The sequence below is a fragment of the Gopherus flavomarginatus genome, chromosome 2, assembly GCF_025201925.1.
Source record: "Gopherus flavomarginatus isolate rGopFla2 chromosome 2, rGopFla2.mat.asm, whole genome shotgun sequence".
Lineage (NCBI taxonomy): Eukaryota > Metazoa > Chordata > Testudines > Testudinidae > Gopherus > Gopherus flavomarginatus.
Window position 1 is genome coordinate 303,158,263 of NC_066618.1, and position 15,521 is coordinate 303,173,783.

General features: G+C 47.5%; 1 protein-coding gene across 4 annotated transcripts in view; it reads right to left on the reverse strand.

Annotated features, from left to right (window-relative positions):
- The window catches only part of MAPK15 (mitogen-activated protein kinase 15), an 87,918-nt gene that overhangs the window by 25,061 nt on the left and 47,336 nt on the right, over positions 1-15,521 (reverse strand). For 3 of the 4 annotated variants that reach the window (XM_050939355.1, XM_050939353.1, XM_050939354.1), the window contains exon 12: positions 9,144-9,298. In XM_050939355.1, the coding sequence (XP_050795312.1) occupies positions 9,144-9,298 (155 nt within the window). Of the gene's footprint in view, positions 1-9,143; positions 9,299-15,521 lie in introns of those variants that run through there. The other variant, XM_050939356.1, reaches the window with a different exon arrangement.

The following is a 15,521-nucleotide window of genomic DNA, read 5'->3' on the forward strand; positions in this document are numbered from 1 at the left end:
CCCTGTTGTCCATCTAGCAGAGCCCCTATGAAATGTATGTGCTGGATCGGGACTAACGTGGACCTGGCCTCGTTCACCATTAGGCCCAGACCTGCGCATGTGGACAGCAGGAATTGTATCTGGGCCTGTACTGGGATCGGGAGTTGCCCTTGAGGAGCCAATCATCCAGGTAAGGGAAAATTTGCAGCCCGTTCCTCCGGAGGGGGGATATCACCACTGCTTTCATTTGGTAAAAACCCTGGGGGCCGTGGAAAGGCCAAAAGGGAGGACCGCGAACTGGTAATGGTCCCGCCCTACCAGGAAGTGGAGGAAGCGCCTGTGACCCTTGAAAATATGGACGTGGAAATACGCATTCTAGAGGTCCAGGGACGCGAACCAATCCCCTGGGTCTAGGGAAGGAATGACAGAGGTCAAGGATACCATGTGGAACTAGGACCATAAATCTGTAGAGATTCCGCAGGTCCAGGATGGGTCGGAGCCCGCCTTTTGCCTCTGGGATCAGGAAATACCGGGAGTAAAACCCCTTGCCCTGGAATTCTACTAGTACTCTCTCCACCGCGCCCAGGTCGAGGAGGCGCGCCACCTCCTGGCTTAGAAGGGATGCATGTTCCAGTTCCCCGAGGTCCTCCCAGGGCGGGGAGTGGTGGATGGGGGGTGAAGCGAACTGCAACATGTAGCCCCTGGAAACAGTGCTGAGGACCCGCCGGTCTGACGTTCTATGGGACCGCTCCACTCGGAATGCAGGTAAATGGTTGCAGAACACAAAATTTATTAACTGGGGGGCTTCCACAGCAACAGACCCGGTGGCTCCCCGCAAAGAGTCAAAACCGCCTCTTCCCCTGCTTCTTGCCCTTCGAGGGGCCTGGTCACAGGGCTGAGCGGGACTGACGCTGGAACCTGCGTCTCTGCTCCCTCATCTCTTAGGCGGGGACTCATATCTGCCCCTACTGGGAGGTGCTGAGGTCTGCGGCCTAGGTTTGTCCTTTGCTGGCGGGACAGAGTTTGCAGGGTGGTGCGAGAGAGTCTTTCATCCCATGCAAGTGGAAGTCGGTTTGGTTCGCAAACAGCGCTCTCCCATTGAAAGGAAGGTCCTGCATCAAGGACTGGGACTCTGCAGACAGACTGGACAGGAAAAGCCAGGATGCCGTACGCATAGATATGGCCAAGGCCATCAGATGAGCTGCTGTGTCGGCTATATCCAAGGAGGCCTGGAGGGTTGCTTTCGCCGCTGCTGCCCCTTCCTCAACCAGAGCCTTGAATTCCTTCTTGTCCCGCTCCAGGAGAAGCAGCTTGCACTTCGGTAGGGAACCCCACAAGTTAAAATCATAGCGGCTCAACAGGGCTTGGTGGTTGGCCACCCTGAGCTGGAAGCTTGTGAAAGAATAAAACTTCCTGCTAAAAGAATCCAGTCTCCTGGCGTCTTTGTCTTTGGAGGTGGGCGCGGGCTGACCATGGCATTCCCGGTGGTTGACTGACTCCATCACCAAGGAGTTGGGTGCTGGGTGGGAGTACAGATACTCGCGTCCCTTAGCCAGGACAAAGTACTTTCTCTCCACTTTTTTGGAGATAGGTGCCAGGGAAGCTGGGGTTTGCCATAGACCAGTTGATATGTTAGCTACCCCTTGGTGGAGAGGTAGGGCCACACGGCCTGGTGCCAAGGAGGACAGCACATTGAAAAGGGTGTCCGATGGCTCCTCCATCTCCTCAGCCTGGAGTTGGAGATTTGAGGCCACCCACTAGAGGAGCTCTTGAGGAGCCTTAAAGTCCTCCTGTAGGCTACTCCGCTCAGCGCGACTTAGAGGTCTGGGTCCCAAGGGGGATCATGGGATGCCCAACTTGGGTCCAGCCTCTCCCCTGTCTTTTTGTTGGTGCTGGTGAGTCTTTCCCTGCTTCTTAGTGGGTGATCAGTGCTGGCTGGTGGAGTGAGCCTCACTCCGCACTGAGGACGCGGTGGCCAATGCCGTGTCCAGATGGCGCGCTGGTGCCGGGGCCAACGCAGATTCCATTAGCAAGGCCTGGAGCTGGATATCCCTCTTTCATTTAGTTCGAGGCCTGAATGATTTACAGATTTTACAGCGGTCTGTAACGTGAGTCTCGCCCAAGCAGCGGAGACACTGAGTGTGCGGGTCAATTCTTGGCACAGAACTGCGACAAGAGTCGCATGACTTGAAACCTGGGGTATGAGGCATGCCCCGCACCAGGCAACTAACTAAAGAAGTTATCCAACTACTGGAGAAGACAAGTACTACTAAGGCTAATAGGAGAGCTACAGCAAAGCTGGAGCGCAAAGTTCCAACTACCTTCACTGGCAGCAAGAAGGAATTGAGGGTGGGGGGAGTGCGCAGCTCCCCTTATAGTGTGATACAGAGGCGCCATTCCAGGGGTCGCAGCAGTGCTCCCCCCCTATGGGTACTGCTAAGGGAAAAACTTCCGGTACCGGTGCACGTGGCGAGCACACACCTACTGTGGAATATACATGAGCAATCACTCAAAGAAGAAAAGTGTAATTTTGTGTTTGCGTAGGTGGGTCACCACTACTGCGACAGTCTCTCTCTCTCTCTCTCTCACACCAGAGAACACTCTCGGTGCTGTGGAGAGTCTGAATGGTAGCACTCTGTATTGGAAGTGCTTGTGTCCTACTGTGAATTGCAGAAAGTGTCTGTGCGTTGGGTGAATAGATATATGAAAATAGGTATCCTGTAGGGTGAACGCTGAGAACCAGTCCCCTTGTTCCAGCACGGGTATTATTGTGCCCAATGTGACCATCATGAATTTTTGTATGTGTACAAATTTATTCAGTCTTCGTAGGTTTAGTATAGGTCGCCATCCTCCGCCTTTTTTCTGGGTCAGGAAATAGTGAGAGTAAAACCCTTTTCCCCAATGTTGTGCCGGTACAGGTTCCATTGCACCTAGCTGTAGAAGATAAATGTCACCTCTGCTTGAAGTAGTTGCTCATGAGAGGGGTCCCTGAAGAGGGACGGGGAAGGGTGGGGTGGGCATGAAATGAAAGGAATAGAGCAGCCCGATTGTACTATTTCCAGGATCCAGTGGTCCATGTTACCAGTTGCCAGACATGGCGAAAAAACTGGAGGCAGTGGCCAAATGGACAAGTAAGCGGTGATGCCAAGGGATGGTTGCGCAGACCCCTGACCAAGGCTTAAAAATTGTTTGTTTTCCGATGTGTGGGACGTAGTTAGTTGCGCTTGGTTTTGTCTGTGCCTGGGAGGTCTGTTGCGGTTCCTCCCATTATCATACGATCTCGACTGGGGCGGTGATATTGTTGTGCGCGGGGTATCTGATAAGGTTGATATCGTTGCCTCCTGGGGAGGGAAGGGTATATCCCAGTGTGTGCAGAGTGGCCCTGGGGTCTTTCATGGTGTGAAGGACTTCATCATTTTTTTTGGAAAAAAGTTTATCCTTATCAAAGGGAAGGTCCTCCACTTTGGTTTGCAGGTCTTCAGGGATGCTAGATGAAGACAGCCAGGAACACCTGCGCATCACTACTGCAGTTACAGTGGTAAAGGCTGCTGTGTCGGCCATGTCCAGGGATGCTTGTAGCGCCATCCTAGACACCAGCTGACCTTCGACGACTGATCTTCTGTCCTCTGGGATATGGGAAGTAAAGTCAAATAACTTGTTGTAATTGTCATAGCGGTAGCTTGCGAGGAGGGTGCAGTAATATGCAATTCTGAATTGCAGAGTGGAGGAGGTGTAAACCTTGCGGCCCAGGAGGTCAAGTAATTTGAGGTCCTTATCTTGTGGTGTGGCCAGTATTGTGGTTGCTTTGTTCTGTGGGTCGCTGCGTCAACCACAAGAGAGTTGGGCTCTGGGTGAGAAAATAAGTCTGCGTCCTTAGCCGGTACATAGTATTTACATTCAGCCCTTTTACATGTTGGTGGGATGGAGGCAGAGGTCTGACATATAGTGTCAGCGGGTTCCAGTAGGGCCTCGTTTATAGGTAGTGCTATCTTTGATGGCACAGAGGGTTGGAGGATTTTCAGGAGTCTGCGTTGTGTCTCCTGCACTTGTTCTAACGGAATGTCCTGGAACTGCTTAAAATCATCCATGTTCTGTCATGGGGTGGCATGAGAGCTTCATCTGCAGCTGACAGAGAATTATGATCGGATGATTCAGAGATAGGTTCGTAGCCCACTTCTTCGAGAGGGGGCTCAGGAGCTCTGGATGTAACTGGATGATAGAGGCACAGAGTGGGTATGCGGTCTGGTGGAGGGTCCGCGAGAATGATTGGCATCATAGGCAAACCATGAGTACTACTGTGGCCACTGCATAGGGTATGAAATGTGGGGCCTCACCCATGGGGGAATGAAAAAGGGAAACTGAGGCTGGTTCTTGTGGGGTACCATGCCTTGAAATAGGTGTGGCTCGGGTGGTGGCGGAGAGTCAGGTGGAGAAAACTCTGCCTGCTGTGGTATGTCATTCTCACTGTCAGTGAGTGTGGCCAGGTCGGGTGGCAAGAGCAGAGAGTCAGACTCTGGGGCCAGGGAGATGTCAGCATGGTTAAAGTCACTATTAGTCACTGCTTCAAAACCTGATGTAAAAACACTGGATCTTAGTGATGGAAAATCCTTTGTGGGGCATCCAGTTCATACTTATGCTAGCAAAAACTCTATAGCCAGCCTTCTCTTCAATGTCCTTGATAAAGGAAACATCAATCTTCTGTGTGGGCACAGTGGGATTATTACCCACTGTGATAAACTCAGGACAGACAGCTGCAAGCAAGGGGTAGAAAACAATCCCAGAAGGTTAAAAGGCCCTCCTCCCTATCAACTGAGAAGGGGTTACCAGAGAATCAATTAGGATCAGCTGAGAGGGAGTTACCTGCGGTCAGTTGGGGGAGATGGTTGGGAAATGTTCGGGAGATCTCCACGCCAGAACATAACCTGGAGAGGGAAGTAAACAAAGTGAGCGGGGATACCCTTGCGGCCCCAAGATTTGATCCAAGGAGGAATAGTGGAGTAGAAACCAGAGTAACGGGTGATGCTGGTGGCAGACAGTTTGTGCACGACGGGGGAAAGAATGTCACTGACGCCAAACGCCGAAAATTAAAAGGTTTGTACACTAACGCGAGGAGCCTAGGTAACAAGATGGAGGAACTGGAGTTACTCTTGCAGGAAGTGAAGCCGGATATTATAGGGATTACCGAAACCTGGTGGAATAGTACTCATGACTGGAGCACGGGTATTGAAGGCTATGTGCTGTTCAGAAAAGACAGGAAGAAAGGCAAAGGTGGGGGAGTAGCCTTGTACATCAATGATGAAATTAAATGTAGCGAAATAAGATGCGATGGAATGGATAAGACAGAGTCCGTCTGGGCAAAAATCACGCTGGGTAAAAAAGCAACTAGAGCTTCCCCTGAGATAGTGCTTGGGGTGTGCTACAGACCGCCGGGATCGGATTGGGATATGGATAGAGACCTCTTTAATGTCTTTAATGAAGTAAACACAAAGGGGAAATGTGTGATTATGGGGGACTTCAACTTCCCGGATATAGACTGGAGGACGAGTACTTGCACGAATAATAGGGGTCAGATTTTTCTGGATGTGATTGCGGATGGATTTCTTCATCAAGTAGTTGAAGCACCTACGAGAGGGGATGCCATTTTAGACTTGGTGTTGGTGAGCAGTGAGGACCTTGTAGAAGAAATGGTGGTAGGGGACAACCTTGGTTCGAGTGATCATGAGCTGATTCAGTTCAAACTAGATGGAAGGATAAACAAATGTAGATCTGCGATTAGGGTTTTTGACTTCTCGAGGGCTAATTTTAAAGAGTTAAGGAAATTAGTTAGGGAAGTGGATTGGACGGAGGAATTAGTGGATTTAAATGTGGAGGAGGCCTGGAATTACTTTAAGTCGCAGCTGCGGAGACTGTCGGAAGCCTGCATCCCGAGAAAGGGGAAAAGAACCATGGGCAGGAGTTGCAGGCCAAACTGGATGAGCAAGCAACTCAGAGAGGGGATTAGACAAAAGCGGAAAGCTTACAGGGAGTGGAAGGAAGGCAGGATCAGTAAAGAAAGCTACCTTGCTGAGGTCAGAACATGTAGGGATAAGGTGAGGAAGGCTAAAAGCCGCATTGAACTGGAACTTGCAAAGGGAATCAAAACCAATAGTAAAAGGTTCTACAGCCACATAAATAAGAAGAAAACAAAGAAAGAAGAAGTGGGGCCGCTATACACTGAGGATGGAATGGAGGTTAAGGATAACCTAGGCATGGCCCAACATCTAAACAAGTACTTTGCCTCGGTTTTTAATAAGACTAGTGAGGAACCTTGCGATGATGGAGGGATGATAAACGGGAATGTGGATATGGAAGTGGATATTACTGCAACTGAGGTAGAGGCCGTACTTGAACAGCTCGATGGGTCGAAGTCGGAGGGCCCGGACAATCTCCACCCGAGGATATTAAAGGAACTGGCGCGTGAAATTGCGAGCCCGTTAGCGAGAATTTTTAAGCGATCGATAATCTCGGGTGTTGTGCCGTATGACTGGAGGATTGCTAATGTAGTTCCTATTTTTAAGAAAGGGAAAAAGAGTGATCCGGGTAATTATAGGCCTGTTAGCTTGACGTCTGTAGTATGTAAGGTCTTGGAAAAAATTTTAAGAGAGAAAGTAGTTAAGGACATAGAGGTCAATGGTAATTGTGACGAATTGCAACACGGATTTACTAAAGGTAGATCGTGCCAAACCAATCTGATCTCCTTCTTTGAGAAGGTGACGGATTACTTAGATAAAGGAAATGCGGTAGATATAATTTACCTAGATTTCAGTAAGGCGTTCGACACGGTTCCGCACGGGGAGCTGTTAGTTAAATTGGAAAAGCTGGGAGTGAATATGAAAGTTGTAAGGTGGATAAGGAACTGGTTAAAGGGGAGACTCCAGAGGGTCGTATTGAAAGGTGAACTGTCGGACTGGAAGGAGGTCACCAGTGGAGTCCCTCAAGGATCGGTTTTGGGACCGATCTTATTTAACCTTTTTATTACTGACCTTGGCACAAAGAGCGGGAATGTGCTAATAAAGTTCGCGGATGACACGAAGCTGGGGGGTATTGCTAACACGGAGAAGGACAGGGATGCTATTCAAGAAGATCTGAACCACCTTGTAAACTGGAGTAATAGAAATAGGATGAAATACAATAGTGAAAAGTGCAAGGTCATGCATTTAGGAACTAATAATAAGAATTTTGGATATACGTTGGGGGCGCATCAGTTGGAAGCGACGGAAGAAGAGAAGGACCTTGGGGTACTGGTTGATAGCAGGATGACTATGAGTCGCCAATGTGATACGGCTGTTAAAAAAGCAAATGCGATTTTGGGATGCATCAGGCGGGGTATTTCCTGCAAGGATAAGGAGGTGTTAGTACCGTTGTATACGGCGTTGGTGAGACCCCATCTGGAATACTGTGTGCAGTTCTGGTGTCCCATGTTCAAGAAGGATGAATTCAAACTGGAACAGGTTCAGAGACGGGCTACGAGGATGATCCGAGGAATGGAAAAACTGCCTTATGAAAGGAGACTCAAAGAGCTTGGCTTGTTTAGCCTGGCCAAAAGAAGGCTGAGGGGGGATATGCTCGCCCTATATAAATATATCAAGGGGGTTAACGTTAGGGAGGGAGAGGAATTATTTAAGTTTAGTACTAATGTAACCACGAGGACGAATGGGTATAAACTGGATATTAGGAAGTTTAGGCTTGAAATTAGACGAAGGTTTCTGACCATTAGGGGAGTGAAGTTCTGGAATAGCCTTCCGAGGGAAGTAGTAGGGGCAAAAGACTTTCCTGGCTTTAAGACAAAGCTTGATAAGTATATGGAGGGGATGTTATGATAGGATCGTTAATTTGGGCAATTGATCTTGAATTACCACCAGACAGGTCTGCTCAATGGTCTGCGGGGAGATGTTGCATGCGATGGGTACTGAGTTGCTGCGGAGAACTCCTTCTTGGGTGCTGGCTGGTGACTCTTGCCCACATGCTCAGGGTTTAGCTGATCGCCATATTTGGGGTCGGGAAGGAATTTTCCTCCAGGGCGGATTGGCAGGTGCCCTGGAGGTTTTTCGCCTTCCCCTGCAGCGTGGGGCACGGGTCGCTTGCTGGTGGTGTCTCTGCAGCTTGAGGTCTTCAAACCATTTTTGAGGATTTCAAAAACTCGGTCCTGGGATAGGGGTTGTATAAAATTGGATGGGTGGGGTTCTGTGGCCTGCCTTGTGCAGGAGGTCAGACTAGATGATCAGATTGGTCCCTTCTGACCTATGAGTCTATGAGTCTATGAGTTAGGATCAGCTGATTCCAACTAAGGCTGCCTGAAACCTTTTTAAACTCTCCCGTTCGGAGAAGAGGGGAAGAGAGAGAGAAGGAGTTATGCTGCCAGTAGGTTAGGAGCAGTGAGACAGTGAGCCTCACCAGGAGGGGAGGCTGCATCCCCTCCCATAAGGGAGAAAAACAAGCCCAAAAGACTAGCGGAGAGAAGGAACGGACTTCCCCCGTGCAACCAAGGGGGACTGTTTTACCCAAGCTAGTCTCACCAAAGCTAAAGGCAGCAGAGGCTGGTGAGACTGAGGAGGTGCCTTGCCACACTACACTGTGCAGACTGTCATCTGAGGCCTGGTCTACACTGGGGGGGAAATCGATCTAAGATATGCAACTTCAGCTACGAGAATAGCGTAGCTGAAGTTGACGTATCTTAGATTGACTTAGACTTACTTCGTGTTCTCACGGCGTGGGATCGATGGCCGTGGCTCCCTCATCGACTTTCCTTCCACCTCTCACCGAGCTGGAGTTCAGCAGTCGACGGCAGAGCGATCGGGGATCGATTTGGTTTTGTCTGTGCCTGGGAGGTCTGTTGCGGTTCCCCGATAGATCGATCGCTATCTGCCAATCTGGCGGGTAGTGTAGACGTACCCTGAGAAACAGTTCCCACGGACTCCCCATATGTCCAATGGAATTGCTGTACTTACCTCAGTTACAAGAAGCCCACTGATTGCTTTCAGCCCTTCTAACTGAGCAAATCACAGTCCAACCTAACTTCCCCTTGGAAATTGCACCAGAGTGAAAGGCAAGTAAAAACTCATTTTCCCCCACAGCAACTTGGATCCCTGCGAACAGTAAGACTGGTCTTGTGTGAAGCTACTCACATTATAGGGATTCTGTACGCTCATTGCAGGTGGTTGAGCACTCATATTCACCCATGTGATCTGTCTCCCCTGTTTCCTATTGATAGAGGATGGTCTCTGATGCTGAGGAAGTGGTGCTGAATGGTTCCTGGTCATTACAACAGAACCCAGGCTATCTGCAGGAAGAAAGAACATGTGTGACGCATGGCTAGAAAGGGTTAAACATCCTGCAGAATAAATAACCCTCAAAAGACATGTGGGGAGATAATGTTTGTATTTTTACATATGTATGAATAGGGTCATGTAATCAACAGTCCCTGTCTCTGCTGTGTTCTGATAATTCAGAGGTCAAAAGAATATCCTATCATTTAAATGAATTGTAAACATGGGATATCTCTGTAGTCATCTCTCTTTGAAATGTATAGCAAATAATCTGTGAATGGTGGTGGAACAAGCAAATTGCCTTATGTTAATTCTATAGCTAAGTATCCAGTGATGGACCTCCTTCAAAGTCATGCTAATTACCTTCTGAACTCCAACTTGTCAAAAGACATGAAATGGTATAAAAGATCTTTGGGTCCTGATTCTGTCATCTCATATCTGCTTAGGCTTCATCGGGGAAGTATGAGTTTTTAAATAAATTTTAGTTTAGTTAATAAAAATTGGCTGTAGTGTGTATTTGGGTAAGAACTGGAATATTCAATAACCTGGGAGGTAATGTGTCCGATCCTTTGGGATGGATAGAACCTTTTCTTTTATATGATGAAATAAGATTTACAGAAATTTTCATCATATTTGACATCGGTACCTGGATGGAGGCCTGAGGCTGGAACACTTTAAGGGAACTGTGTTGTTTGGATTTCTGAGTAACCAGTAAGGTAATAAAAGAAGGTATTTTATGCTGGCTTGGTAAATCTAAGTATTGGAATATTCACCAGTTTTTTGGGGTTTGTCTGCCCAATTTTTTGCAGTGCACCCTAAATGAGTGACCATAGCTAGCTCCCCACTAGGACACCAGTCACAACGTGATACAGAGAAAGGAGGGAGAATTAGAGTGAGAAAAATGAAGGATGAAACACAGATGGTAAAGTTAGAGCCAGGTTAGAAAGGATGAAATGGACAACAAAAAAGAACCTCATAGAGAAACAGAAGAGAAGATAGTAAGTGGGGGAGGGAGGGGAAATAGGTGCATCTCATTCCTTCTCTCCTACAGAGAAGGAAAGATCACAGGTGGAAGAAACAAAAGGGATGGGAAGAGAAAGGAACAAAAACTCTTGAGAATGTGTTTAGTGATTGGTTGAGCGAAGATTGAGAACTCATCCACTTTGTGGTGGAATGCTGTGATTGACATGAGATGTACTCTGATCAAGCTAATGGAGAGACCCAATTTCTTAAGTTTCAGTATATAGTCCAGTACTATTGGTAAAGAAGAGGAAGTCATCATAATTTGTCTATTCTGGCACCATGTATGGAACTTCTTCCATTTGTGCAAGTAGGTATGTCGAGTAGTAGATCTTTTGCTGTTTAAAAGAACGTCCCTTACCTACTCAGAACAGATCATTTCACTGTCTCGTAACCATGGAGTAGCCATGCCTTCAGGTGGAGTCTTGCCAGGTTTGAGTGATGGACCTAGCCTGCATCCTGAGACAGGAGATGTGGTAGAAGGAGAAGAGTGCGTGGTGGGCACACAGCCATCCTTGTGCGGCAAGGAAACCATGTTTGTCTGGGCCACATGAGAGCTATCAAGATGACTCTGGAGTTGTTGGTCCTGATCTTGTGTATGACTCTGGACAGAAGAGTGGTTGGGGGAAAGGCATTAGAGGTACATCCCATTGGAGGAGGAAAGCAGCTCTTAAGCAGAAATGTGGGCACTTGGCATTTTGGGTTGTCGCAAATTGGCCTATAATGTCTGAATATGCTCTGTAATACTTTGGTGTTAATTTCCCATGCTTGGTCCTAGGAGAATTTTCTGCTCAGTGCATCTGCAGTGGTGTTTTGGCATCCTGGTAGGTAGGAGGCTGAGATATTGATGTCATGGCTGATGCACCAAGTCAATAGTAGCCTGGCTTTTGTGCAGAGGGAGTGTGACTGTGTCCCCCTTATCAGTTTATATAAAACACGCAAGTAATGTTGTCTGTCAGAACCTTTATGGCCTTGTCCCTGATTGTGGGTAGGAAGTGTGAACATGCACTGTGGACTGCCTGCAGCTCTAGCAGGTTTATGTGTAGTGTTGATTCTGATGGGAACCAGTGGCCTTGGATCACGTGGTTGTGCACGTGTGCCCCACAACCAAGCAGAGAAGCGTCTGTTCTAATTATCATTGATGGAAGGGTCTGTATGAAGGGGACTCCTGTGCAAATGTCGCTTTGTTGAATTCCCTAATGAAGAGAGTATTTTACTTTGGCTGGCATTGTAAGACATTTGTTTATGCTATGTCTATGTGGAATATACACTGTCCTGAGCCAGCCTTGCAGGCATCGCATGTGCAGTCTGATGTATTTGATGACAAATGTCATTGCTGACATATGGCCTAACAGTTGGAAGCAGGTCCTGGCTAATGTCTGTGGGCTGGCTTGCTTTGTGTGATTAGATTGAGTAGAGTGATAAAACTGTGTCGGGGCAGTGAGGCTGTAGCCTCCAGAGATTTGAGATAGGCCCCTATGAACACCAGGAGTGTGATGATTTTTGTTCATTTATTTGCAGACCTAGATATGTAAAGAGAGCTGCTAGCTTTTGGATAGCTTCCAGTGCCTCTTCTCCAGTTGATGCTTTGAGTAAGCAATTGTCCAGATAGGGGAATATTAAGATCCCTTGTCTGTGGAGGTGAACCACTGCCACAACTTTTGAGAATAACCGTGGGGCAATGGATAATCAAAAAGGGAGTACTTTGTACTGGAAATGAGCTATTCCCAGAACAAACCTCCTGTGTGAGGGATGTATCGTGATGTGGAAATATGCATCTTAGAGGTTGACAGCTAAGAACCACTCTCCTCTTTCTAGTGCTGGAATTATCATTGCTAACATGACCATCCTGAATCGTTGGGTCCTCACAAATTTTTTGAGTCTTCTCAAGTCAAGAATGAGCCTCCATCCTCCACTTTTTTTCTTGGTTAAAAAATAGTGGGAGTAGAAATCCTTCTCTCTGTGTTCTGTTGATATTGGTTCTATTGCACCTTAGTGTATAAGATGTTTGTGAGAAGGGTCCCTTAAAAGGGACAGGGGAGGAAGGGTGGGTAGGGGGGGATGGAGATAAATTGGATGGAGATAAATTGGATGGACTAGCCAGTCTCGATCTCTAATACCCAATTGTCTAACATGATGGTCTGCCACGAACATGGGATCAGATGGTCTCTGGATGGATGGCTGTGGATACTTTCAGCACTTGTAAGTGTGGGAGTCATCTTGGGCCCTTGAGGGAGGTTGTTGAAACACTGAAGGCTTGGAAAGGAGTGGTCTCTGTCTTGCAGGCCTCTGCCTTTGTGGGTCATATTGCCTCTGAGAGTGTGTATAAGGCACAGATCTAAATCTCTGCATTGAATAATACTTACTCTGTTTTTTCTTGTGTGTTAGGTGTGCATATGCCCAAGGATCTCAGAGTTGCTCTAGAGTCCTTCAAAGTGTGAAGGGACTCACCTGTTTTGACTGCAAACAGTTTAGGACTTTTGAATGGGAGATCCTCGATAGCTGATTATACCTCTTTGGGAAAAACAGAGAAGTGGAACCAGGAAGCTTGTTGCATCATTATGGCCATGGTGATTAAATGTGCCACCATGTTTCCACAGTCCAGCGAAGCTTGTAAAGCTGTGCGAGCTAAGAGCTGATCCTCAGATATAAAAGCTTTACATTGTTCTTTATTGAACACATGCCTGAGGACAAAAAAAGTCAGACAGCTTTGAGTAATTTGAGTGGTTGTATTCGGCCATTACTGCTTCATAGTTTGCGATCCTAAACTGTAGAATCGCTGAAGAGTAGGCTTTGCGCCCAAAAAGATCCAACCTCTTCCAGTCTCTGTCATATGGGGTGAAGCTGGAATGGTGTTGTCTGCCCCGCTTGTTCTCGGCCTCTACCACTACAGAGTTTGATGTGGGGTGTGACAAAAGGAATTCCATCCTATTGGAAAGGATATAATATTTTTTATCCGCTCCTTTTGCAGGTGTGCGGAATTGTTGGTGGGGTTTGCCAGATGGTCTTGACTGGGTTCATGACGGCCTCATTTACTGGGAGGACAATCTCAGAGGAGGTTGAAGTCTGAAGGATGTCCAGCAACTTATGTTAGGATTTCACCACTTCTTCCATCAGTATCTCCTGGGAATCTGCAATTCTCAAACATTTTCTGGAATTATTTCAAGTCATACTCTATGAGGGTGGTGGGGGCATGATAGCTTCATTTGAGGAAGAGGATGAAAAATTGGCAGTTGGTGCAACTTCCTGATCCCAAGTGCCCTCTAATTCCTTGACTGTGTCTTCTGGAGGTTCAGTGGATCCAGGTACAGAGGGTGAAGCAGAATACCTTGAACTTGCCCTAGGTGGACTGGGAACCTTAGGGTAGTGTTGACACTATGCTGTCCATGGGTCCCAGTAAGGCCACTGTAGTGAAAATGGCATGGGTGTATATTCCAGCCTTGAGTCTTGTGTGGTGCTCTGGTGGACCTGGTCTGGACAGGTGAGAAGTGATGGGAGGAGTGGATTTCCCCTTCATCATCATCATCCTCATCATTGGATAAAGAAGGAGCTGATCTGGCTGGTATGGTAAGCTGATTCAGTACTGAGTGTGCTGGGGGGAGGTCAGTACCAAGGAGTGGCAATTCCAGCGCCAAGGAAATCAGAAGATCCTTGTGGTGGAGAAATTGCTGTGGTACCAAGGAAAGTGTTGTCAGCAGTACTGATGCCTTAACTGCAGTTATTGGTGCAGAGGGTCACGTGCTATGTGCTGTAGAGGCAGAAGCTGGTGCCACAGAGCATAGCACTACCAAGCAGCTCAATGCCGCATGTTTGAGTGGCACTGGTGATACTGAGGCAGGGACTGTAAGTTTCCATTTAGTGCCTCTTTCCAAGACAGCTCACTTAGGGTCTTTGGCTCACATGGTACATACAGTACCAGATGGTCCTGTTACCTCAGAGTCGGGTTGTCTTGGTGCGGTTGGTACTGATGGGGTCTGACAAGTCGGGGAACGCCACTTTTTGGTGGATTCCCAAGGAAGAGAGGTCAGAGACCACTTCTTCATTGCCTTTTTCGCACAGGATTCCTTCCCCTGAGAGGATGGAGGGAAATCTCTGTCAGATGCTGCCATGGGAGACAATTGTCCAGGAGGGGTCTGTGATCCTATATAAGACATGAGGCACAAGGTTTCTCCATCATGAGAAGTTTTATCTGTATGTCTCTCACCTTCCTGGCATGGGCTTTCAAACTGTGGCAGTGGGAGCACTTCTGGGGAATATGTGTTTCGCCGAGGCAGTGGACACCATGTAAGTGCCTGTCAGACACCAGGATTGAGGAGCAGCAAGCAAGGCAACATTTAAAACCCAGAGAGCTAGTCATGCCCCTCAAAGTAGAATTTCTCCTATGAGGGAGGGTATCCTAATAACTGAAAATTAAATTCCTAAGAAAAAAAAATTAAGAAAAAAATAAACAGGGAAGAGGAAGTAAACTAAACTATTGGTTAACTAACTAGTATTCTAAAGTTAAAACTAGAGAAATATAAAGAACAGAGGCATTGCTAAGTGCTTCATCTCAATGAGAGGGCGGTAGAAAAGGAACTGAGGGGGGTTGGTTGAACAGTGCTATTAACTGCCAGAGGCAGCACAAAATGGGGGCAGCGCATGTGCAACCCAACCAGGCACTGATACTAAAAATGTCCAACTACAAGCGCTGGGGGGAAGACTCACCTAAAGTGGAGCACCCACAGGGACACTCCGTGAAGAGGGGTGGGATTCTCTTTGTTTTAAAGTTTTTAATAAGATATGGCCTCCGTGCTGGGCTGAAGATAGTTTGTTCCTCTGTAACAGGCTTTGGCAGGTTGGGTCTGAGGCCATGTCTATACTACTGGCTAAACTGGCACTGCTGCGATCAATGTAGCGGTGTCGATTTAGCGGATCTGGTGAAGCACTCTCCCATCAATGTCTGTCTGTACTCCACCTCCCCCCGACAGGCAGAAGCTATGTCGATGGGAGAGTGTCTCCCATCAACATAGTGGGGTGTAGACACTACTGTAAGTCAACCTAAGTTGCATCGACTTCAGTTACGTAACTTATGTAACTGAACTAGTATAACTTAGAATTACAGCATTAGTGTAGACCAGCCCTAACAGACAAATCAACCTTACGAGAATCACTGGCTATCATTACTGTGCTTTGGTTTGGTGGTGATAGCTTAGATCTATTATATATGTATGTAACATT